The sequence below is a fragment of the Mirounga leonina genome, unplaced genomic scaffold (genome assembly GCF_011800145.1).
Source record: "Mirounga leonina isolate KUSES-001 unplaced genomic scaffold, KU_Mleo_1.0 Mir_175, whole genome shotgun sequence".
In the NCBI taxonomy this organism is placed as follows: Eukaryota; Metazoa; Chordata; class Mammalia; order Carnivora; family Phocidae; genus Mirounga; species Mirounga leonina.
The window spans coordinates 33,474,058-33,499,984 of NW_023270453.1; the positions used below are offsets into that span (position 1 = coordinate 33,474,058).

A 25,927-nucleotide genomic window follows, 5' to 3' on the forward strand; every position below is an offset into this window, starting at 1 on the left:
GGCTGGGTGACCTCAGGGGAGTCACCTAACCTCTCTGGACCTGGCAGTTCCTCGGCTGCAAAATGAGGAGCATGGTTACTTGCCCAGAGACTCTCAAGGCCGGCAAATCAATACACAAGAATACTCAGGAACATGTTGAAAGAACATCTGTGAATTGCAAAATGTTCCTCAAATATTAAAATGAGCTCTTATTTATTGAGCACTTACCATATGCCAGGCTCTGACCTAAGTTCTTTATATACATCATTGTATATAACCTCCAGAGTCACCCTCAAAGGCAGATATATTAATTCTTCCAATTTACAGATGAGAAATCTAAGGTGAGAGAGGGTAAGCAGTTTGCCTGTGTGACAGCCAGAATCTGAACCCACATGGTCTGGCTCTGAGCCCGTGCGTTCAAATACTGCACTGGGCGTTTCTGGATCATGGGCCAGGTGGGGAGGGAGCAGAATTCTGTGCTGGCTTCCACGTACAGGTAAAGGATGCAGCACAGGATGCACTCAAATGCATTTGCGTGTTTGTTGAATGAATAAGCGGCCTACTTTCACTAAAGTCAGCATTCTTTATCTAGCGGGTGACCTGTTTTTGTTGGGGTTTTTTGTGTGTATATGTGTTTGTTTTGGGGTGGTTTTTTTTGGTGCTGGTGTCTGTGATCCTCCAGCGAATCTTTTTTTTTTAAAAGATTTTATTTATTTATTTGACAGAGAGAGACACAGCGAGAGAGGGAACACAAGCAGGGGGAGTGGGGGAGGGAGAAGCAGGCTTCCCGCCGAGCAGGGAGCCCGATGCGGGGCTCGATCCCGGGACCCTGGGATCATGACCTGAGCTGAAGGCAGACGCTTGACGACTGAGCCACCCAGGCACCCCCCTCCAGCGAATCTTAAGGACCCATCCCACAAAGGTTATTTTAAAACATGTATCACAAAACTTAAACACACACTCTTGGAGACTGGAACCTGGAGAATTATTGACACACATAGACACACACATGAAAAGACAGGAAGGAATACGCAAAAACGTTGACTGTGTTGGGGCTAAGGGTGATGTTTTTGGTGTCTACATTTCTATAGCTTTCAAATTGTTCTCGAATTGAGTAAGTCCTACTACCGGATGCAAAGTAAGATGAAAAAGGATCTATTACAGATGGTAGCTGTAGGGCCTGAGGAGCCCTGTGATTCAGGATGGGCCTGGGGGCTGCCCGTCTCCGCCCACCCCCCCCCCCAGCCACCCCATCCGTGCAGCCGGTGACATGGCGGGAGCCATGGGCTCCCTGGGCCGGCCTCCCACCTGAGCTCCTGCTGGGTGGCCGTGCTGTCCAGCGTGTCCTCCAGCTCTGTCTTCAGCGCTTCCAGCTCCTCTCCCAGGTCCCGCTTCTGCTTCTCGGCCTTGTTTCTTGCGGCCCGTTCTGAGTCCAGGTCCTCCTGGAGGTCTGAGATGTGACCCTCCAGCTCCCGGATCTTCTTTAAAGCATTGTTCTTCTGAGCAATTTCATCGTCGAGCCTGCCGGGGACAGATCACCAGAATGAAGACCCCGGGGGTCTCTGGTCCCTGAGATCTCCCAATGTCACCCAAGATTGTTTCCCGGAACCAGATACTCATATTCCGTAGACATCAAACCAGGTTCCACCCACGTCCCCAAGACACGGTGGACCCCTTCTTGCCAGGTGGGACTGCTTGCAGATTAGGACTCGTCTGATGTCAAGAAACAGATTGTGGTGAGTGTGTGAGTGAGTGTGTGTGTGTGTGTGTGTGTGTGTGTGTGAAAGCAGAGCCTGGTCCCAGACTAGCCAGGTGCCTCGTTCAACACCAGGAGCTTAATAGATGCTTTGTGAACACGGACAATTATTTCTCCTTAACAACTACTTGTTTTTCTTTCTTCCTTTTGCTCAAACAGTGGCTGAGTGCCTGCTCCATGCAAAGCACTTGGCCAGGTGCTGCATGGGGAGATATTAAAACCAGGGCCCCTGGTGTGGGGGATGCGGCAACCGTGGGCCAAGGTGAGACATGAGAAGCATTGTCTGAATGGCCTGGAGTGCATGAGGACTTTCGTGGAAGGCAGCTCCCTCCTGACACATGGTGGGGCTGGCCTCTTGCTTTGCTGTGATGGAAGGAAAGCGAACAACATGAAAGAGGGCCCAGAGGCAAGATTCCTCAGGGCAAGGGGAGGTGAGCACCTCGATCATACTGAGCTTGGGAACGGTGAGCAGCAAGAGAGAAAGCTAAATGGTCGGGTTGGGGTCAGGCTGTGCAGGGTGGGAGCCTGGCCTTCCCTGCACAAGCCAGCAAAGTCTTCCGTGAAGGTTCACAACCCAGGTGATGCTTCTGGCCCATCACCCTAGCACCATCCTGCAGTGCACACTGGGAGCCAAAGAGCTGGCCAGGGGACCAGTCAGAAAGTTCTGGGGCTCAGATCCCAGCTCATGTTCCCTCCTCTCGCCCCACGCCCGGCGTCCTGCTCAGTGACATGGAGATCGCAGCAGGGTCCCCAGCCTGGTGTGTGCGTGAAGTTACTGCCTGGGAAGAGCTTGGCACATGGTGAACAGGAAAGTCCCCGTTAGCTGTCGTTGCATTCCTGGTACGAGGCTGTTAGCGTGAACCCAGCCAGAAGCTGGGAGAAGGGCCAACAGGGGACGGGGCACGGACACGTTTCTGAGGACCGGCAGAATCTGAGGGCTGCTGCAGTCTGGGGGTGGGAGGAGAGCAGGGCAGGGAGCAAAAATGACCCTCAGAAGAGGGTGCAGGAGGGTCGTCCCGGCCTCAGGCACACGGTGCCCGAGACGCCAGTGGAACGGACTCCGTGGGCAACTGTAGACAAGAAGGACCTGGACATCCGAGAGGGAGACGTGGCGGGAGGAGGGGAGATGCAGACAGAGGATGAGTTTGGAGGGAAGAGAGGAAAGTGGGTGGCATGGTTCTGGAGATGCAAGCAGGACAGGGGAGGCACCCAGGAGCCTGGAGGCCTGCCTGGAGGAGGAGGAAGGACGGGGCCCACTGTGGTTCGGCAGGAGCCTGCGGGGCACATAGATCCACGGGGACGCCAGGATGTGCCCCGCCAGCCAGGCTACCTGCTCAGGGCCACCTGCAGTTCCTCCTCCTTCTTGGCCAGCTGCATCTTGAGCTCTGCGATCTGCGCCTGCAGGTCAGCTATCTGCTCGTGGAAGTCACTGGCCTCCCCCTCCAGCTTCCGCTTCAGCTTCTCCAGCTCCTGTCGGCTCTTTTCCTCCTTCTTCAGCCGCACTACGACAAAGCCGGGGCCCTCAGCAGGTGCGCACTACCAGAAAGGCACCCAGAGGCCAAGCCTTTCTGCTCCCGCAATTCACGAACATGCACGTGAACACGCACGCGCGCACACACGTCCCCACCGGTAATTGTCATGGCCCAAACCACCAGATAGTGGCAGGAAAGTTAGGGCTGATGAGAAGCACCTTTATTATTACTGGTGTGTCAGCTGGGGGAGCCTCGAGAGGGTGTACCTCCCCTGAAATCATCTGCCATGCTAAGATTTGCTCTCTGATTTTATTTTTTAATTTAATTTAATTTATTTATTTGAGAGAGAGAGAGCATGAGTGGGGGGAGGAGCAGAGGGAGAGGGACAAGCAGACTCCCCACCGAGCAGGGAGCCCGATGCGGGGCTCGATCCCAGGCTCGATCCCAGGACCCTGAGATCATAACCCAAGCCGAAGGCAGACGCTTAACCGACTGAGCCACGCAGGCGTCCCAGCTCTCTGATTTTAAAACATCCATTTGAAACCCTCTTCGAGGTAGTCGGTTTACCTTCCAGTTCTGAAATCATAGATTCATGCTTATTTTTTAGCTTGGTAAGATTCTTGGCCTTTTCTTCCTCTTCTGCGAGATTCGTTGTTAAGTCACTAATCCTCTCTTCGAGGAGTTTTCGCTCCTTTTGGGGGAAAGAAAAAGAAATATCGGGAGCTTTTTTTTTTCTCTTCCCCAGATTCCACGTTTCATTTTTAGTCATTTCCAGATAAACAGCTGGAAAGAAAACCCACATGAATACCAAAGACAACCTCTAGCTTTAAAATGATAAAGAGAAGCTCCTTAACGGTCATTCCTAGAAACCCAGCCACTTCCCATCTCATGCGACCTCTGCCCCGCACACTTCATGGTCCAGGCAATGACACCCTCATCCCTTCCTCCCACAGCCCAGCTCTTCCCTGCCACAGGGCCTTTGCACACACGGGACCATCTGCTGAGCTGCTTCTCCACGCCCCTTCCAACTACTCTTCATTCTTCAGGTTTCCTCTTAAATGTCACTTCCTCCAGAAAGCCTTCCCTGACTACCTCGCTTCCATCGCCTAATGCTCTATTTTTATATTATGGTGAACACCCTCTTCAGAACCCTGACTGTGAGGGTCATTAATGGTTAGGTTTTTCCTGCCTCCCTAGAGTATGAGCCCCACCAGGGCAGGGCCCCCCTTCCCTATGCACACTCTGCACCCCAAACCATGCATGCTCTGCACCTGCTTAGTGGTCCCTGCCTCGGGTGGGACGGGGACTTTTCTGGTTTGGCCACCTAAAGTCCCACATCGCAGAGAGCCTTCAGTCCCAGGCAAACCAGGACCGCGGGTCACCCTATTACTAACCGGAAGCGGCCTGCGAGAATGTGGGAGAGGCCCCCGAATCTCAGGCACATGCGGCTGCTTTCGCACAACTTGGGGTCTCCACTGGCATGGAATTTCTGAGACCTGCCCCATGGCAGCCCTGGTCCTGGTGGGACCGCCGGGCACCCCACCCATGGGGTCCACCTGCCTCTAGACGGCAGTCAGGAAGGCCTGCCTCTGGCATCTTGTATTTGGCCAGAAAGGTAAAGCATCTGGAGCGCTTAGCCCCGGGGAGCCTGCCAGGTTAATGCAGGAGCTGGCCCCACTCACTCACTTTTGACAGCTTATTGTTCTGATCGTCCATGACCAGAATATCGTCCTCCAGTTTCTTGATCTTGGCCTCGGCCGTGACCTTCTCGAGCTGTAGCTTCTGCCTCGCGGCTTCCTCCTCCTCCAGCTGTTCTTCCAGATCCTTTGTGGGGAAGGGAAAGGAATCACAAGCCTCGCTCCCAGTGGGGTCCCTCTCTCGGAGCTTGTGGGCTGACCCTCGTGGAGGCTGGGCCTCATGGCCCCCTGTGCTCTGTGGTCTCCTTTTATTGGAAATAAAAGGTTTGGGAAACCACTGGCTTCATGGAGCCTCAGTCTTCCCATCTGTCAAATGGGGATAGTAAATATTGTGTGGTTTCAGAATGTGTCCCCGAATTCTCCAGTACTCTTCCCTTCAAGAGGTGGAGCCTCATTCCTCTCCCCATCAGTGTGGGCTGGATTTAAGAGGAAGCAATGAGGTGTAATGTCTGAGATTAGGCCAGAAGAGGCACTGTGGCCTCCCCCCTCTGTTCCCTCTCTTGATTCGCCCCTCTTGGGGGAAGCCAGCCACCGTGTAGCCCTAAGGAGAAGCTCCCCCCATCCCCTCCACCCCCCAGTGAGGAGCTGAGGCCTCCTGACTAGAGCCATGGGAGCGAGCCATGCGGTCGTGGGTCCTCCAGCCCCGGGCTCACATCCCGACTGCAACCTCAGGACAGACTCTCAGCCAGAACCTCCCAGCTGAGCCACTCGCAGACTCCTGACCCTGTTATCCCAAGCCGCTAAGTTCTGGGTGGTGTTTCATCCTGCAACAACAGCTAACTAACATGATTGCCCCTCACACGGGGTTGCGAGGAGGAGAAAAGGGGTTTGCACACGGAGGCCAGGGCAGGAGAACAGAGCAGGCTCTCCAGGAAACCACTCTGGCTACGTGGCCCTGCCCGGGTAGACGGCCGATCTGCTCCAAGCCTCAGTCCCCAGGGGGGGACATACCTGACCACACGCCCCTCGCAGGCCTGCAGTGAGGGTCAGATGATAAGGCAGCAGCCCCTGCGGGGCCTTACCAGCATCTGCTGGGCCATCTTCTTCTTCTCGGCCTGCAGCTGCTGGCCCCGGTCTTCCTCCTCCTCCAGGCGGGCCTCCATCTCATGCAGGATCTCCTCTAGTTCCTGCTTCTTAGCAGCCAGCCGGACACGCATCTCCTCGGCCTCGGCGTACAGCTCTGTCTCTGCTTGCAGCTGCTCCTGCAGCAGGTTCTTCTCCTCGGTCAGCTGCACGTGGGGAGCAGGGAGGTGGCCGTGAGCCCCGCAGGGGTGCGCCTGCCCACCCCCCGCAGCCCCTGCCGAGCTCCGGGCCACTACCTGTGAGTGCTTCTGCTCCAGCTCCTTGAGCTCGCTCTCGGCCTTCTGCTGCCGCTCCTTGGTCTTCTGCAGCTCGTCCTCCTTGGCCTGCATCTCCTCCTCCTGCCGTGTCACCTGCAGCAGGGGCTTCACCTGCACGCACACAGTCAGCCGTCACTGGCTTCCATGGCGCAAGGAAGGCAGAAGCTCTCCTAATGCCTCAGCTCAGCAGTTCTCAACCAGGGACCCGTTTACACCATCCCACACCCCCAAGGGGATGCTTGGCAATTTCTGGGGACAGTTTGGGCTGTCCCAACTGGGGCGGGGGATCCTACCAACACCTATGGGTACGGGCCAGGGATGCCGCTGCAGATTCTAGAAAGCACGGGACAGCCCCCACAACACGGGATTACCCATCCCAAAACACCAATAGTGCTAAGGTTGAGAAATCATAAACCACGGGGTGCCTGGGTGACTCAGTCGGTTAAGCGTCTGCCTTCGGCTCAGGTCAGGATCCCGGGGTCCTGGGATTGAGCCCCGCATCGGGCTCCCTGCTCCGCGGGAAGCCTGCTTCTCCCTCTCCCACGCTCCCTGCTTGTGTTCCCTCTCTTGCTATGTCTCTCTCTCTCTAATTAAAAAAAAAAAAATCATAAACTAGAGCAACCGAAAAAGGTGCCCAGTGGAAAGGAAAAAGTCTCTCCTTCTCCCATTTAGTCCCTTTCCAGAGAGAGAATTACTGCTGACCAACTGGCATATTTCATTCCAAGGAGAAAAGGGGAAAAGAAATCTCCCACGTTCTACCTCCCCATCACGGTCACTCTATGCGCTGTTGGCCTTTCCCGCCAGTCTCTTTTCTCCTACGTGTTTAAAAAATACACCCCGGAGGGCGCCTGGGTGGCTCAGTTGGTTAAGCGACTGTCTTCGGCTCAGGTCATGATCCTGGAGTCCCTGGATCAAGTCCCGCATCGGGCTTCCTGCTCGGCAGGGAGTCTGCTTTGTCCTCTGACCCTATCCCCTCTCAGGTGTTCTCTCTCTCATTCTCTCTCTCTCTCAAATAAATAAATAAAATCTTAAAAAAAAAAAAAAATACACCCCGGAGATCAAGCTGTCCGATTTTCTATGCCGTGTCCGTTACTTAAAACTACAAGATAATGATGACCCCATGCTGTTCTGTCACCTTTACACCTTTGTTTTTTTGATAGCTGCCATTTTTGTGGCATAGAAGTGGTGACAGAGGACATCCCTGTCTTACTCCTGGCTTCGGGGGAAAAGCTCTCAGTTTTGTCCCCACTAAGGATGATGCTAGCTGTGGGTTTTTCATAGCAGGCTTTTACTCTGTGGAGGTAGGTTCCCTCTACACCTGCTTTGTTGGGGGCTTTGAGATGGCCATCCTCTTTAAGAGTTGCAAAGTATCCCATCGATGGATGAGTCTGTTGGGGGCTGGACACTGACATTTTGCTACTATAAATAAGATCCACGACGAATGTCCCCAATTCCTGATTTCCAGATAACGATGGTGCCTTGTGAAAGAGCCAGTCGCCAAGCTGACATACCGTAGGACTCCATTTGTGTAACATTCTCGAAAGGGCAAAATCACAGGAAGGGAGGACAGACAAGCGGTTCGGGGCTATTGGGGGGGACGTGGGTGTGGCCGGAAACGAGCAACGTGAGGGATCCCTGTGGAAATGCTCTGGATCCGAGTCAGGGTCATTGATAACCCACGTGCCAAAGAAGGGGGAGGGGCGCCTTCTCGGGCTGGAGAACTACGGACAGGCGAGGTTTGACTCTGAGCCCCCGAGTGAACCACGCAGGGCCGTGAACCAAACGCTGCCCCACAGCGGGAGCATCTGGGACGCAGGGCCCAGGTGGAGGGTCCCAGACAGGGGCGGGGTCCGTGGCACTCACTTTGGTGAACAGCCTCCACCACTGCCAGTTCCGCAGCTTGAGGTAGGCGGCGCAGTTCCTCTGAATCACTTTCATGGCCGTCAGCTGTTGCTGACGCTTAGCAAAGGCCCTGGGGAGGGTAGAGGGGGTACCGTGAGAAGCCCCGGGCCGGGGGGGTGGGAGGTCCAAACCCTGTCTCCCTGGATCGTCTGCAGCATCCTGCCCCGCGGCATCCCAAAAGATGCACCGGTCCACGTGTGATTTTGTGACTCACGTGAGGACGCTTCCCCACTCCCACCCCCCCATTCTCTCCAGCTCAGATTCTTCAGGAAGCTCTGAGCATCAGCACATGCATATTGTCTGGGCAATGACCACTTCAATCATCTGGAGGCCAGAGCCTTTCTCGGGGGGGCGGGGGGCAGGGAAAACCCCCAGCTCATGAAACACCGTGGACTCAGAGCTGTCGTCCAAACACCTAGGAAATCAATCTACGCTACACCATTCCTAAGGGGGATCTTACACATCTCCAGCTGCGCCTTGTCTTCCCCAAAGCTGAGTGACTGACAAACCTACTCTTTCCTCGGGTGCATCTTAGAAATCTCAAGTCTGATTCAGAACCAGCGCTCTTTGTGTTTAAGGGCTGATGGGTTTGCAAAACCACCGCCAATGGATCCTCTTTCCTCTGCTTGGCTGCTAACTTGGAACATGGGTAAACTTGAAGAATGATGCTGCTCCAGTTTGTGGAGGCGGGAGGGTGTATCAGAGAATTTAGTTATGAAATTGAACCACTTAGGGCTGTCCCTGGGCTATGAGCCCCCCAGTTCTGGCCTTCACCATCTTGGTTGTGGCCTTCACCATCTTGGTTGTGGCCTTCACCATCTTGGGCCCACTTGGCAACGAATGAACCTTCTGAATCCCTTTTGAACATGGGGATATGGACACAGCCAAATCCTCTTTCCTCCAATCCTTACCTTTTTCTCACACTTTTGAAATGACAACCTGGCCTTGTTCTTAACCCTCTTCATGCACTTCATCGACTCCTCACAAACAACCCCACGGGGCAGGAATGAGTATCCTCATTCTTTAGTGGAGAGATCTGAGCCTCAGAGAGAGAGAGAAACTCGCCCAAGTTCACCAGCAAGTAAGGGGGGAGGCAGGACGAGAGCCTTTAAAACGAGGGCACATCCCTACAGTAGTAGCGTTTCCACCTCTGTAAGAAGCAGCTACCATTGATCAGGATGCTTCCTAAAGCAGGTGGCCTCTCAGAAGCAGGGAAGCAGAACACGAGGCCACAGAGCCCCCCCCCCCCCCCACGCCCCGAGAAGGGCATGTTTCTGGGCTGTTTGCAGGGAGGCTACAGCACTCGGGTCCTTACTTCCTGGCCAGGTAGCCGCGACACATGGCCTGGAAAGCCATGATGACATCGGTGATCTTCAAGTCCCTTTCCTCCTCCAGGTGTGCCAGGACCCCCGTCCGGAAGAAGATTTTGCTCTGCCCGATTCTGTACAAGTTGGGGTCGAGTTCTAGGGCTTTGATCTGCAGAAGGAAGGGGGACAGGTGCTCTCATTCTCAGCTGTGACAGTGTCCATTAGGTGTGTTTAAGGAAGGGCCTACCCCAACGAGCTCCTGGCAGTGCCCCTAGGGATCCCTGGGAAGGGGCTGGGGCAGGGCTTACCATGAGAATGCAGGCCTGCTTCCCGTCCATGAAGCCTTTGGGAATGGCGTTGGCAGCCAGGATCTCGTAGCTGGAGACACGGGGCAGATGCCACTGATCAAATGCCTCTCCGGTGTCCTTCCATCCCGCCACCTGGCCTGGCTCACCCCCTGCCCCCTGCGGACCCCAATCCCCATGCCTGGCCCCAGCAGGCTCACCGTTGGCGGAACTCCTGGAAGACGATCCTGTTGGGGAAGCCCTGACGGCAGATGCGAATGCCTTCCAACACCCCGTTGCAGCGTAGCTGCTCCAGCACCAGGAAGGCGTCCAGCTTGCCAGACTGCAAGGGCAGAGAGGCCAGTGGACCAGGGGGGCCGGGACTCAGGGAGCAGCAAGCCCTGAATCTCAGGCCTGGGTGACCCATCGTCAGGCCACCAAGCTTGACGGAGGCACCTCACCAGGTGAGGTCTCAGCTGAGGGTTCAGGCGCCACTTGTCTTGTACTTGGTGGCACCAGCATCACCTGGCTAGAAGCTGGGGCTTCTTCCCCGTCACCTCTCCTTCCCTCACTTCCTCTCCATCACTGGTTCTACAGAAGCTACCTCCCAGGTAACTCCCAATGGACCCCCTGCTGTCCACTGCCACCCACTCACCATCACTGCCCCCTACCTGCTTTCTGCCCCTGTCTTGCCTCCCTCTGCAACCTCTCATTCTGTTTCCCTACCATCAGTCTGATCATGACATACCCCTGCTTTTAAAAGCCCCCAAAGGCCTCCTCTGGTCAATCCACAAGAGAGTGCCACAACCCAGCTCCTGTCAAGCAATTCAGCCCCATCTTTCCCCAATCCCTGCCTCACACCATCACATGCCAACATGAAATGACCTAATGTTTCACTGCCTAGACCTTTCATTTCTCAGCTCACATCTTTGCTTCTGCTGGTCCCACTCACTGCCTAGGATGCCTTCTCCACCCTACCTTCCACTTCACCAGGTTGATGCCTACTCGTTCCCAAGGCAGCGTTCTCTGAGCCCTGAGGCTGGAGTGGGAGCCCCAGCTGCACAGCGTTCTCGTAATTTACCACATTACATCGTGCATATCAGCTTGTGTGTCTCTCTCCCCCACTGGGTCTCCCACGACATCAGCACTACTGACATCTTAGGCTGGATTAGTTTCTGCTTTTCCCTCTGTGGGGGCTGCCCTGTGTGCCATAGGGTGTTTAGCAGCATCCCCGGCTTCTTCTATACACTAGATGTGAACAGCAGCTCCCTCCCAGTTATGACAGCCAACGAAGTCTGCAGACATGGCCAGATGTCCCCTGGGGGGGCGGGGCATGACTGCCCCAGCTAAGCATTCCTGTGCTAGATCACCATAAGAAACCTGTAGGCGAGGACCACAATTTATCCAGCACTGTATCCTCAACACTGGGCACAGGTGCAGCTCAGTAAATACTGACCGGAATAATGAATGTATGAGTGCTTGGATGCCCTGGACAGAAACTCCAGGGCTGAAAGTCCCTTTCATTCCTTGCCTTCCTTTGCCTCCAGGATGGGGGATGGGTCTCCAATTCAGAGAACTTTCCACCCATGTCAGATGGAACCCATGGGGTACAGAGTCAGGCTTTCCTCCTGACCCTCTACCCTGGTCTGCCTCTCCCTTTCCCAAAGCCCCCTGACGATATCCCCAAGGAGGACATTCTGACCCCCCGAGGAGCCAGGCAGGTGGCCTCACCCTCTTCTCGTGGTTGGGGATGATGCACCGCACAAAGTTGGGTGTGGTGTTGCGTAGTGTGGTCATCAGCTTCCCCAGCTGCTCTTTGTACAGCTGCCCCACCGTACGGAACATGCCCTTCTTGGTCTTGGAGGCGCTGGGCAGTGAGCTCTCTGTCATCTTGGCCATCTGGTCCAGGCCCACGATGCGGTCCACTGTGGGGCACGTTAATGTTGGTGTCAGCCTCTGGCCCACGCCGCAGGGGCCCTCCACCCCCACAACAGGACAGAGGACCAGGCCCAGAGGGTGGAAGACCCCAAGTCCTCTGCTCCCTTTTGGTGGCCACCACCCCCTATTCTTTCCTCTGGGGGCCAACACCTTTCCTGTAGCAAGAGGTAAGGGGAGGTGTGCAGAGTATTGCTTTCCATGTATTGTCTATTTGGGAAATCTGAAAGCCCTTGAATGACAGAAAGAATAAATTCTCTCTCATGTTGTCACAGAGACCTGGGAATAAATCCTGATCTTGCCACTGCCTTGGCCTGGTGCCAGTTTGTGCCTCACTTTCTCCTTCTACAAAAAGGGGGTAACGACAGCATCTACTTCTTAGGGCAGGAAGAAGCGAATAAGGCTTACCCCTCCTGCCTGCCTTCAGTCCTTCATCTACCAAGAAATATTTATTGAGGGCCTACTATGTGCCAGGCCCTACAGATACAGTCATGAACAAAAACCGTGTGTCTCCACACACACACTCTAGGTCATATTCTATGGATATTCTAGTGGAAAGAGACCAACAATGATAACATATGTAAGTATACAATATTCCAAGTGGTGAGGCATGCTCAGAAAGATCAAGCAGGGTAAAGGGGGAGAGAAAGAGTAATGGGGGTGATCTCTCCGACAAGTTGAGTGAGCTATTAGGTTGATATTCAGAGAAATAATATTCCAGACACAAAGCATAGCCAACACTCTAAGGTAGGAATCTGGCACATTAATAGGTATTCAACAAGGAATAGGTGGTGGTGTTATTGGTGGTGTTGATGGTAGCATTACAACCACCAAGGTTCTTTTTCTTTCAGAACAGAATGAGAAACTCCCACCATCCAGTGGATGCTGCACATGCCAAGCCCAAACCACTGGCATTGCTACGAATTTCCCTCAATGCACAGCTTTGACTGCAACCCACAAATCTTGGTAAGCTGTGCTTTCCTTTTTTTTTTAGTTCAAAATATTTCAAAATTTCACTTGAGAAAATTAAATAACACACCAAGACACTTCTAAATAAGACATGGGGGCCATGTGCCATTTAGAAGTTTAACCTCCATGTACTTTGGGATTTTCCAACTATCTTTCTCTTACTGATTTTAGTTTAATTCCACAGTGGTCCAAGAGCAGACACTGTATGCTTTCTATTCTTTTCGATTCATTAAGATGTGTTTTATGGCCCAGAATGTGGTCTAGCTTGGTGGAAGTTCCATGTGAGCTTGAGAAGAATGTGCATTCTGCTGTTGCTGGATGAAGCAGTCTATAGATGACAGTTCTATCCAGTTGGCTGATGGTGGTTCAGTTCAACTTCACTGGCATTAGGATACCCTATTTCTGCTCCTTGTACTCAGTTAGGGTCCATGTAATAAAGTCTTTGCTTGTCTCTGTCTCCTGCAAGACTCTGGGCTCCTTGAGGAAGGGCCTTGCTGAAACGGTCACAAATCCCAGGGTGAGATGCCATCACCCGATCCCATGGCCTGGAACATGGTGAGCACTCAGTAAATGTTGGCACAACAGAACTCCTCCTCCAGCATTTTCTACCATGCTTAAAACAAGGGTGTCCAGGCCTATAAGCCCAAGGTCCACAGGCTCTGTGCAAAGACACAATCCACTGCGGGCACCGAGGTCCAGGAACAAAAGAGGAAAACCCCACCACCCCTAATAGTCATCGCAGAAGCAGGCAGGTACTGAGACTTTACTACGGGACTGGCAGGTGCTAAGCACTTCACATGGATTATCTCTTGGCTGGTTCTCAGAGGAACCCAAGTGTGTTCCCCAGAGCAGCGGCACCATCACCACCACCACCTAGGAACTTGTTAGACATGCAAATTCTCAGGCCCCATGCGGACCTGCTGAATCAGAACCTTCAGGGGGACGGCCCAGCTATCTGAGTTTTGACAAGTCCCCCAGGAGATCCTGATGCATGCTCAGGCTTGAGCCCCCAGTCTAATTCTACCCTCACAATAATCCTAGGAGAGTCGGGGACTATTCTTAACTTCCTGGTTTTACTAAGGCGGACACTCAGGCTTAATGACGTCAAGAGACTCATCCAAGATGACACAGTTAGTGCGTGGTAGAGACAAGACCACAGTCAAGTCTTTCTGATTCCAGATGAGAAGTCACCATGCCTCCTGCACTGTTTTCTGTTACCACCTGCACCCTGATTTTGGGACCTTCTCCCTGGGGCCTGGGTGTGGGATTGAGGAGCCAGGGGTCACCACTCTGGAAGTGGCTGAACGTGTCACCTGCACACCCTGCCCTCTCCCCACCCCCCACAGGCCCACCCCTTCCTGGGAGCAGGGATGCAAACCAGGGGCAGCTGGAAGGACGCAGACCACTCCGTACCCAGTCCCCCAGCTCCTGCCGGCAGGCCCTTACCGTCCTTCCACAGGTCGGCCACGAACTTGTCCGAGGACGCATTGAGGAGGGAAGTCACGTTGTCATTCAGTGGGTCCATGTTCTTGGTCAGCCAGGCACTGGCATTGTAGTCCACCTGCCAAGGATCACCCCACTGGTCAGGTGCTTCTGCCTCCATTACAAATGAAGGCCAGGGCCCAGGCCTCCAGGTTCCCCCCCAGATCTTGACAGGTCAGAGAGGAAATGGCGTTAACAGCCACCGTGATGGGAATCCTCAAACGCCCACGAAGAGACCGACAGATCAGTACTTTAAAGGGCCTTGTGCACGCTGAAATGGAAGCAACCTGTAAAAGAGCTCTGGGGGGTCATTATGGGCTGTGGGCTGCTACGGTGATCGCCAGGCCCGATCAGAGAGGGGACTGAAAAGAGCCACTTGGAAAGTGGGAAAGAGGAAAGTGTTATTCCGTGTGCTTAAGGGAACGCACATGCCCTTGAGTTTGGGTAGGGTGCTGGCAAACGTTTTTTTTTTTGTACAAGGCCCAGAGAGTAAATATTTTCAGCTCTGCAGGGCACATCTCTGTCATGCTGGGTCACAGGCAGCCAAAGACTTTATGTAAACATAGGAGCTGTGCGCCCATAGAAGTTTATTTATGGAAGCAGGCTGTGGGTCAGATGTGGCATGTGGGCCGTGGTTTGTCACAGGCATTGCCTGTTCGCATGAGGCGGGGGTGGGGGGACCCTGGAGAGACAATAAAATACTCAGATTCTGCAAGCCAGGCCAAGCTGCGTCTTTTCTACATTATCCAGGACCCTCAGGAGCCACAGGGGAAGCACCTGTGTATTTAGAGCTCTCACGTGATGATCCTCATTATCATGAAGAAGGAGGGGGAGCAGGAGGGAGAGAGGGAGGAAGAGGAGGGAGAAGAGGAGGAAGAAGAAGAGGACAAGGAGAAGGAAGAAGACAACTGTCACATATTTCCCTGGACAGCACAGGCGAACAGTGGTGAGCTCAAGGCTGGGATAAGGGAGAGGTTTATTGGACCCAGAAATGTGTTTATGGGTCATCCCATCCCAGCTGGCCCTTCCTCTTGGGTTTAAATTGTAGCTGGAAGGATTCAGCGACTATACAAGAAAGAATTGCCTGGTCACCTTGGTTGGAATATGGTATAGAGGTTGGAATAGACACTCAGATCATACGTAAAAAGACTTGCTTGGATTTGACTCACACCAGAGGCCTTTCGGCTCTGCCATGCCCAAACTACTCCTGCTCAGAGCACCCCACCTGGTCCCCGGGGACAGGGAGAGCCCTGGGGCCCGCGGCTGATACCTTCCCGGCATAGTGGATGATGGAGAACTCCGTTTTGTCCTTGAGCTGCTTGGGCTTCTGAAACTTGGGGTGGTTGCCCTGCTCCGTGCACAGCTTCTCCACGAACGACTTGTCTGTGGCCTTGGGGAACCAGCACTCCTCGTCCAGCAGGGCCAGCACGCCAGGAGGGTTGTTCTATGGGAAACAAGGAAGGCAGGATCACAGCTAGGGTGCCCGAGCTTTGGGCTTGCCAGAAAGAACTGGCCACTGAAACACACCCTAGGCAGCCCCCTGGCTCTATCACCTCTTCTAAATGGATTTATGCCTTCCACTCCCACAGATCGATCCTCAAATTACCCTGTGTCCAGGGGACCCGCACTGGGGAGGGACCGGCGGGCCCCGACAGAACATGTTTGCTGCTGCCCCCTAGTGGACAGAACACACGGACCAGCACAAAGATCTCCCGCTTGAATTTGTTGCTTTACGTAGAAATTCACCTCAGGGTTCCTTTGAATAAAGCCCGTCTCTGTGGCGCAGACAGGCTAAGCCAAGGTGCCAGGAACACAGCCAAACTTACACACATGCCATTTACTCTGCTGGAATGGTCTGCACTTTTTAGGCTCAGATCAGGGAAATATTTCTTTTCTTTTTTTAAGGTAAGCTCTACACTCCACATAGGGCTTGAACACAGGACCCCGAGATCAAGAGTCACATTCTCTTCTGGCTGAGCCAGCCGGGCGCCCTGGGAAGTATTTCTTCACTGGTCTGTCCAAAGCGGGACTCCCTAAATCATTCTCCACAGAGACCTTATCAGAAGTTTTAGTTGCTTTATTTGCTTGTCTGGTTTCATTGCCTGCTCCTTCAGGAGGGCAGGAACGAGGTCCATCTGGTCCACGGTTACATCCCCAACCCCTAAAGAGGGGGACCCGCACAGAGCAGGTGCTCAATAAACAGTCATTCAACAATTATTGACTATGCACCTACTATGGGCGTGGTTCTAGGAGGTAGGGATACACCAGGGAACAAAACAAAGACCCTTGCCTTTGGGGATGAATGACTGAGAGAGAGGGGAAGAGAAGGTGGGGAGGGGAGGGGAGGGCAGGGAGGGAGAAATAAAAAAAAGAAAATACCTTTGAGAGTAAAATGTGGGTTAAGGGACAGTGCGATGGAGTTCACAAGGACTCGGTGGCGGGGGGGTGGGGGGAAAGACGTGCACCCGTGGGGCGAGGGCAGGGTCCACATGCCAGCCGAATGAGGCCACACACGCAGGCGAGTGTGATGTGGGCCCTCACCGGCCGCTCGATGAGCTCGATGCAGGGCTGCAGGTCGAGCCCAAAGTCGATGAAGTTCCACTCGATGCCCTCGCGCTGGTACTCCTCCTGCTCCAGGATGAACATGGTGTGGTTGAAGAGCTGCTGCAGCTTCTCGTTGGTGTAGTTGATGCAGAGCTGCTCGAACGAATTCACCTGAGTGCACGACAGCGGGGAGGCCCGGTGAGCATCGTGGTCAGAGGACACGGGGACCAGAGAAGCTCTGCCCATGGCTGGCGCCCTGTGCACAAGAGCCCGTCTGCCATTTCAGAGCCCAGAGAGGGCTGAGCCCCAGCAAAGGCTGCCTAGAGTTCATGGGGCTGGCTCTTCTCACGTCACGGGGTCCCCACACACGTTGTTTTGAGGATGCTTATCTCCTTCACCTGTACAGTGATTTATGGATATAACAACCGTGTAGGGTACTTCATCACCCCCACTGTACAGATGTGGACAATGAAACTCAAGAGAGGGAGTGATTCTCTAGTAGAATATGTTTTAGACTATCTGTCCATCTCCAGACCTTCCCTTTCGCTGAGAATGTCCCTCCAATCTATGGGGGTGGGATCCAGTAGCCATGTTCCCATTACATGAAGTACAGCAAGACCCTGAAAACAAGGCTTGGCCCAACTCAGGTGAGTAAGAGCCAGTGAGACTCAACTGCAAGATTTTGGTTGGAACTGTGGGGAACATTTGGAATTGGTCTGAACTTCCAGGGTTGCTGAGAGGCTATCTAGAGCTGTGGCAGCCATCTTGCCACCATGAGGGGAAAACCAGCTTGAGAACAGAACCGACGTAGAGGGAGGGAAAAAGAGAGAGAGAGAGAGATGGAAGAGATCAGGTCTTGCCTGTTGGACCCCGCTGTAGCTCTGGCCTCCTCGGTTTCACAAACCAATACATTTCCTACACCCTCCAGGATGTAACCTTTGCTAGACAGCCTCCCACTCTCAGTAGTGCCTGTCCTTCTCTGAAATAATGACTTCTTCAAAGAGAAGTTTCATCCCAGAGAGCCGAGACCACTGCTGTCATGATTTCACCAAGCTGTACCTCAAAGATCTCAAATCCAGCAATGTCCAGGATCCCCAGGAACGAAGCCCCTTGCCGGTGGGTCTTGTCTAGGGCTTTGTTCACACGGCTGAGTATCCAGCGGAAAAGGCGTTCATAAGTGGCCTTGGCCAGAGCCTCTATGGCAAAGTCTGCCTGTGGGGGCAAGTGAGGGAACATGGTCATCCCCAGTGGGCCACATTTTCATATGAGCCTGGCCAGCAGCTCAGACTTTTATTCCCCTCCTACCCATAATCAGTCCTTAAAAAAATAAACAAAAAAAAGAAATTATACCATCTCTACACCCAGTAGAAAAGTGGCAGTAAGGAATAGAGTGGTCAAGCCTAAGGAATGACTGTGTGGCTAATTGAACACTTCCTATTAGAGGGACCTGGATCCGAGTAGGTCTGTTTCCATTACAGGGACCATTTAGAAGTGGTCAGTTCTGCCTCTAGAAAGGGTACACAATCATTTTCAAAAATGTATCTTTTAGGTCTGACCTTGTATGTACAAGTAAGAGATCAAGATGAGATCGTGAGTGAGGTACTGTGCTGTTCTTGTTCAGTACTGGATCTTTAAAACCTGTTATGAGACTTTGAATATTCTAGTATTGGATGGATGAGGGTTAAGGAAATGGACAGATGGCTAAAAAGATAGATGGATGTATGTATGGATGCATGGATGACTGGATGGATGGATAAACGGATGGATGGATGGATGGATGGATGGATGGATGGATGGTTGAACACATGGATGGGTGAATGGGTGGATAAACAGATGGATGGATGGATAAATGGATGGATGGATGAAAAGAGATGCGTGGATGGGTAAATGGATGGATGAACAGATGGATGGAAGGATGAATTGATGGATGAACAGATGTATGTATACATGGAGGGATGGATACATGGATGGGTAAATGGATAAATGGATGGATGGAGAGATGGATGGATGGATGAGTGGATGGATGGATGGATAAATAGATGCATGCATGGATGAATGGATGGATGAATGGATGAACAGATGTATGTATGGATGGATGGATGGATGGATGGATGGAAGGAAGATTCTGCAGAAATAAATAGCAAGTGTAGAAATCATTTCACATGCAAAAATAAACAGCAAGTGCATCATTACTTGTTCTTTTGTCTGAGCTTTCTGTACTACATCCCGTCCGACTTTGATACGTGGGGTCAGGATGGACCTGGTGAAATCTGTCACATTAATTCCCATGAGGTGGCAAACTTTCTGAGCAGCTGGATGGAAGAAAAAGCATATTAAGTGTATCACAAAAGAGAAGGCTTAGGAAGGAAGGCACATCACATGGGATATTCATGACCTGTGCATACATTGGATATTTTTCGAGAAAAGGAGCATGATGGTAGTGAACATAGCATGAAAGAGTCCTGAAAACCACTGTCATTGGTGACCTCATCCCCAGTGTTTTGCTAAGAGGTGAGATGAAGGTATGCCCCAAGGCGGGGCTTAGGGTCAGACAGTTCTAGATTCAAGTTCTTGCCCCTTTCCCACTTCCTAACCAGGTGATTTTGGAAAAGCTATTTAACTTCCTAGAGTCTTGCTTTTCTCAGCTCGTAAAAAGAGTGGGCCATCTGCTACCTTGTGGGGTTGTCAACACAATTAAATGAGGTAAGGCATGTAAAGAGTGTCCCACTGTGCCAAGATCTGTGCTACATCATTATTTCTGGTGGAAAAATATTGGAAACGACTTAAATGTCCATTAATATGGAAACAAACAAACACATCACGGTGTTTTCACAAGATGAGTACCCAACAGCAGGTAAAGGAACGACTTGTTTTCTCTTTCTTTCTAGACCAGTGGTTCTCAACTTGGGATGATTTTGCCCCCACAGGACATTTGGCAATGATCAGAGACATTTTTGGTTGTCACACTAGGGGGCGCTACTGTTGAGAAACCCAGATCCAGGCAATGGTGAGGACAGAGAATATTTGCAGAACGATGCCTCCAGTGTGACGTCACTCTCGTAAATTAAAGTCACACTCACAAAGCAACACCATATATTGTTTAGATACACGTGTGTGAAAGCATAAAAACGCAATCGGAAAGGGACAGAGTAAAATATAGCTGTGGTTGCCTGGAGGCATGAGGAGGAGAATGGGACCCCGCTGGGGATCCCGCTGGGAGGACGAGGGGATGTCACTGTCGGCTACTTGGTTTCATTTGAAAGACAAAGCAGTATCAGAACACATTCACAAATGTCAATTCTGGATGGTGGACTCTTGTTATATTATTCACTTCCTCATTTTAAACCTTTTCTTCAAAAGAAAATAATCATCATCCACCACGTGAAGACTAGTGGTGCCTGATGGTTTGCACGTGTGTGGCAGATGATACTCGGTGTGGTTTTAGGATTTCGTCCTGTCTTCTTTTGTGCAAGGGGGGCTTTTTGGGTTTGTCTTTCCCTGAAGTTTTCTCCTCGGTGACAGAAGTCCTTTCACTTGCCATATTTTGGAGTATGCCACATGAGAAACAACTGGCAGGTGCAATGGAGGGTACGCTCTAGGGAGCTTTCCAAAAGCAACACAATACATAGCCTGCACCCGTGGTGTGGAGACAGCAGCTGGACAAGCCAGGGACTGAAATTATCCTTTCGGCTCAGCCACCCACAAGCATGGGGGTAACCACGCAATCTTTCCATAACACAAAACACCGCTTATTTGCAGGTAAGCCTGTCAAATTTAGAAAAAAAAAAATACAGGATGCTTAGTTAAACCTGAATTTCACACGAATAACCAACATTTACAAAGTATAATTATGTCCCAAATATTGCGTAGAACATACAATATATTATAAAATGATATATCTTGGAATAAAAACATTTGTTGTTTATCTGAAATTCAGGTTTAACTGGGCATCTTATATTTTATCTGGCAACTCTAATTGCAGAGAAACTTGAGCTCTGTCCCCCCAGCAAGACCGTATGTGCCATGAGGAATGGGGCTGTTCTTATGGGGCTACTTGATGAACCCCAGCTCCTGGCAGATTGTACATGCTCAAAAATATTTGTCTAATAAAACAAATGATGGGAGCAGGGTTAGAATTGAGGCTCTCTAAGGATCCTTCCTCTCTGATCTAAAACTATTATTTCTCCTCCCCCCTGGCCAACGCTCTGATTCAAGAACTTCCCACTGTACGATCGTCAGCAGTAAAAAGTCTAAAAAAAGACAGAAGTCAGTGAAAATAAGTTAGTTTAGCTCTTGTTAATACCCTCATCCAAAAAATAACCAAAGACTTCATGTGACCCTCCTTGCCATCACAGAAGTTGTCATTTTATTCAGAAAAGGCAAGAAGCACCTGTGTTATCTGGCATGGATGCCTGGTCTGTGTTTCTTTCCTTCTTGAAGACAATATTTCCAAGCTGCAGGACAGACGACACCACCTTCAGGATGGCTGGGGTGAGAAGAGAAGATTGGGTAAAGACACAGATGTCAACACCAAGGTGCTCTGGAGGTTTAGAGTCTAAAGGTTATTGGGGATCGTAGAGCCAACCTACCTCCTTCTCCCAAAAAGACGCAGTTATGAGCTCCTAAGTCTAGAAAAAAAGGCAAACTAACCTAATGCCCTGCTATCATGGTAGAAAACCTGGCTGCGGATAGCAGAATATGTTCAGATGGTTGCTAAAAACCATGTGTTATAAAGGAATACTGTGCAGCAGGGGTTGGACCAACCCATAGACCAAACTACAGCCCATGGACCAACTCCAGCCCATTGCCTGCCATTTGTAAATAAAGTTTTGTCGGAACACAGCCACAATCATTCATTTATAGATGGTCAGTAGCTGTCTGATGTTACAAGGGCAGAGTTGAACATTTGCAACAGAGATCGTATGGCCCACAAAATATTTACTATCTGACCCTTTACAGAAAATGTTTATCAAACCCTACTATACAGCAAGGAGAATGAATGATTTACAACCAAACAATAAAACTGTTATCTCACAAATGCTGAACAAAAGACGCCAAATGCAAACAACATAACTACGTAAGTCTACTTATAGAAGGTTCAAGAATAGGGAAAACTATGCTGTTAGAAGTCAGGACAATGGTTAACCTTGATTGGGGGAAACTATTAGAAGGGCTATGGGAAGCTTCGGGGAGCTGTTGGTGTTTTCTTAGTTTAAATGGGTGTGAGGAGCACACGTGTGTTCAGTCTATAAAAATTAATCAAACTGCACTTATACACAATTTTCTAAATGTAAATTATATGTCAATAAAAGATATTTAAAGAGCAAAAAACAAAACAAAGCAAAACAACAACCTTGTGCTTCTTAATATTGTCTGGTTGCATGTACAAGGTGCTCATGCTAGGATCGAGAAGGAGGAAATTTTTTCCCACTTGTTATCCAGGTGTCTTCAGATAAAACAATGTGTTCCCAGACCCATGGAACCCTCTGACTCCATACTCAGCCATGTTACTGTTAAAATGGCTCCTACGTCTGAAATCCCCACAAAACCACGAGTTACGGGAGAGTGGGAAGATGGATGGAGGATGCAGGATGGAAGGATGTATGTATGGATGGATGGATAGATGGATGGATGGATGGATGGATGGATGGATGGATGGATGGAAGATGGATCATGGATACATGGATGGAAGGAAGAGAGGAAGATGGATGAATCAATGGATGGATCAATAGATGGATGGGTTGATCAGTGGATTGATGAATAGATGGACTAACTGATGGGTTGACAGATGGATGGAGGATGGAAAGACAGATGACTAATTAATGCAAATGCTTGCCTTTAGTTTAACACAGATGCAAATCCCCCAGGGTTCTGGCTTCCAAGAAGAAATCACTGTGTTCTGGGAACAAAGCCTGAGATCCCAGCTTCTTCTGGTTCCTCAGGCCAGACTTGGGGTGACAGCCCTTCACAACAGCTGCCCTCACATCTCAGGGACTCTGGCCCAGCCCAGCAGGAGGAAGGCCCCGTTACTGACCACCAACCCATCTGCTCCAACTCACTATTGCAGAAACCCTTCCTCCCCAAATGATAAAGCTTCTTTTGATGGGAAACAACTAAGTCACCTTTTTTTTTTTTTTAAAGATTTTATTTATTTATTTGAGACAGAGAATGAGAGACAGAGAGCATGAGAGGGAGGAGGGTCAGAAGGAGAAGCAGACTCCCTGCTGAGCAGGAAGCCCGATGCGGGACTCGATCCCGGGACTCGATCCCAGGACTCGATCCCGGGACTCCAGGATCATGACCTGAGCCGAAGGCAGTCGCTTAACCAACTGAGCCACCCAGGCGCCCCCTAAGTCACCTTCTTTTTAACAATACCAGAGGGGCTGTGTAAACTGTTAAGTGCTATACTAATAGTTTTTAAACTCCAAGTTTAAACCAAGGATTGCTGAAATGTTTACAGAGCCCAGGGAAGCAGTCTAACTCAGGGGGTCTCAACGGGTCAGATAAATCTTTGCGGGGGGGGGGGCTGCCCAGTGCACATCTGTAGGATGCTCAGCAGCATCCCTGGTTTCTAACCACTAGGTGTCAGGAGTGTTCCCTCTCCTGAGTTGTGAGAACCAAAAATGTCCCCTGGGGGGGCCACCTCCCTCCTCCACATCCCCACCCCGCCCCACAGATAGTGATCTGTGTCCCATGGGGCATCTGTCATTGCACACACTCATCTTAACGTTCACTTAGCGTTCCATCCACGCTGCTATTCATTTAACATTTTTCTATACTTTCACTTATTTCTCTTTCCTGAAGCTGACTTTACTAGGAAACTGTATGGTAAGTGAAAGATCAGCTTCCCTTGCCATATAAATAGATGGCAACTATAAAAATAAATACAGGGAGGAGGAACAATATTATCAAATTCTAGCAAGATGCTGGGCTCGGGGATCTGCTCTCTATGGTGAAAGGGGGGGATGAGCAAGGACCAGAGAGGGGCTGAGGACCTAGTGGGTGCCAAGCTGCTATTTACTCTCTTCTTGAAAGTCATCAGGAGAATTGAAAAGGAGCAGAGAAAAGGACCAATATCCCGCAGTGGGATTCCACGGCACTGATAATGATACCAGTCCACGTTTTAGAATACCCTGGGCTCCTAGCCTTGATTTCCAGACCTTGGTTCTGACACAGATTTTTGAAAGGGTTTAAAGGACAAAAACCACCTTTCTACAGACAAAAACAGAGCACAGTGAATCACACAATGGGCCTTGGGAGTCCCTGAGACCCGAGAAAGAGTCCCAGCTCCACCAGCAACCTGCTGTGTGTCCTTGGGCAAGTTCCTTCACTTCTCTGTGCCTCAATTTTCTCAGCTGCAAATTGGGGATAACAATGGCCACATTGCTAGGTTCTTTTGATATTAAATAATGCATATAAAGCACTTAGCATATTGCTTTGTCCCCTGATGTCTTCACTTTAAATATATTTAAAGCATTTCCACAAGTCCATGTTGTTCTAAAACAATTTAGAAAGCCATCATTTTCCTTCTTAAGGCCAAATAATAATTGAATAAATCCTCATTGATCAACATGTTAGTTTGTTCTGGTTTTTTATTATTTAAAACTGGACATCTTGGTACTTTTTTTTTTTTTTTAAGAGGCATTAGCAAATGCCTGGCGTACAGCAAATACTTAATCATTGTGTGTGTGTGTGTGTGTGTGTGTTGAAAGCAAAGATTAGAAGCAAAAATGACTCGTGTCCCAAATAAAACAAATCATTCTGGGAGAGCCCATGCCATTCAGGAAGGAATGCTGTTAACATTGGATTCTGCTGTGGGGCTCTGGCCAAAATCCACAACCACCACCCATTTGTCCACTGACCCACGGAGCCTGCTTTTTCTGGGCCCCCAGTTATCGCGAGGGAAGCTGCCCCTTCCTCTGTGCTGCATTTCAGCAACCTTAGCCTATTCTGGGGCGCCAAAGGGGTGTGGGCGTGGGAAGGAAGAAAAATCTTCCACAGCCGTGTCCTGGCGTTCCCAAAAGAGATTAGCCTCAGACACCGGGGCACAGCTAACCCAGAAGGACAAGTATTTCTCGAAGCACAGTGTGGAATCCAAGATCATCCCTTTGAGCTTTCTTGGTCTCAGGATCAAATGTGTTCTTGGTCATTGGTTGGCGATATTGATCAACATGGGTCTATCACCAGAAGGCGATTTCCAGGAAGAGCCCAAGTGAACCCATTGTCTCAGTCACTCCCCCAACCCCACCCATCCTGTGCCCATATGTTCTTGAGGAGGCAAACATCCTTTATCTCCAGCTCCAAAATGGAACAGAGACTATAACATAAGCCACTCAGAGCTTTCCAAAACCCTGGATCATTGTGACTAACTCAGGAATATGCACATCAACCTAAGCCAACCAGTAAGAGTCGATAAGACTTCATTCAGGGACTCAGGCAGGGAATCCAATCTGTTCTGTGGACGTAAACCCAAAGGACGCAAGGGCTGGAGCCTCAGCAGCCATTCTGCTGCCAAGAAATGGCAGTCCACCTAAAGACAACATTGCTCAGAGACCAGGTTCTAGAGGTATCCTTTGAGCCCACAGAACCCCACTGTACCTGAAGCCCATATCCCTGAACTTTCCAGCTCTGGGAGTGGGTCATTTTCCTTTTTGCTTAAGCCAATTTTGGTTGCTTGTAACTGAAATAGCCTAACATATGAAGCCATTTTTCTAAAACACCAATAAGCCACCTAAGGCAATATTCATTTTCCTTCTCCTTCTCCTTCTTTTTTTTGATAGAATGGAGGGAATCCAGCAAGCAGAAATCTGTCCTAACCCGAGCAGAAATCTGTCCTAACCCGAGAATAGCCTCTAACTAATTCTGGTGGTCCTGAAGGCATGACTCTAGGTCCCCTCACCAGCACCCAGCCTCAAGGCATGAAGACTTACACAGCTGCTCTTCCTCACTGAAGCCCATGATCGCCATGGCCTCCACGGTTTCTTGGAACATCTCGTCATCCTGGGCGGCCGGGATGGGCACAAAACCATTGGAGAGGAATGTGTAGTTGTTGAAGCCCTCCAAAAGCAAGTCATCTAGAAGGAGAGGAAGATGGGATGGTGGTCAGGAAGATGGATTTTGAACAAGAGGCATGAACCTGGTGAAGGGTCTGGGCCATCCTAAGTTTGTTCCCTTTCCCGAGCCTTGTACAGTTTAAAACCTTCCTTTTGCTCTAACACGCAGAAGGCATCACCAGCCATCACCAGCCTCATACAGTGGTG

At 50.8% G+C, this 25,927-nt stretch overlaps 1 protein-coding gene across 5 annotated transcripts in view; it reads right to left on the reverse strand.

Moving 5' to 3' along the window:
- Positions 1-25,927, reverse strand: part of MYH11 (myosin heavy chain 11) — a 114,683-nt gene that overhangs the window by 19,301 nt on the left and 69,455 nt on the right. For all 5 annotated transcript variants that reach the window (XM_035022337.1, XM_035022341.1, XM_035022339.1 and 2 more), the window contains 18 exons: positions 25,598-25,741; positions 21,058-21,153; positions 18,861-18,979; positions 17,727-17,879; positions 16,665-16,838; positions 15,394-15,567; positions 14,088-14,202; positions 11,469-11,662; positions 9,959-10,080; positions 9,762-9,831; positions 9,462-9,622; positions 8,108-8,216; positions 6,224-6,355; positions 5,927-6,133; positions 4,894-5,031; positions 3,775-3,898; positions 3,066-3,237; positions 1,288-1,500 (listed from right to left, as the gene is read on the reverse strand). In XM_035022337.1, the coding sequence (XP_034878228.1) occupies positions 1,288-1,500; positions 3,066-3,237; positions 3,775-3,898; positions 4,894-5,031; positions 5,927-6,133; positions 6,224-6,355; positions 8,108-8,216; positions 9,462-9,622; positions 9,762-9,831; positions 9,959-10,080; positions 11,469-11,662; positions 14,088-14,202; positions 15,394-15,567; positions 16,665-16,838; positions 17,727-17,879; positions 18,861-18,979; positions 21,058-21,153; positions 25,598-25,741 (2,617 nt within the window). The remainder of the gene's footprint in view (positions 1-1,287; positions 1,501-3,065; positions 3,238-3,774; positions 3,899-4,893; positions 5,032-5,926; positions 6,134-6,223; positions 6,356-8,107; positions 8,217-9,461; positions 9,623-9,761; positions 9,832-9,958; positions 10,081-11,468; positions 11,663-14,087; positions 14,203-15,393; positions 15,568-16,664; positions 16,839-17,726; positions 17,880-18,860; positions 18,980-21,057; positions 21,154-25,597; positions 25,742-25,927) is intronic.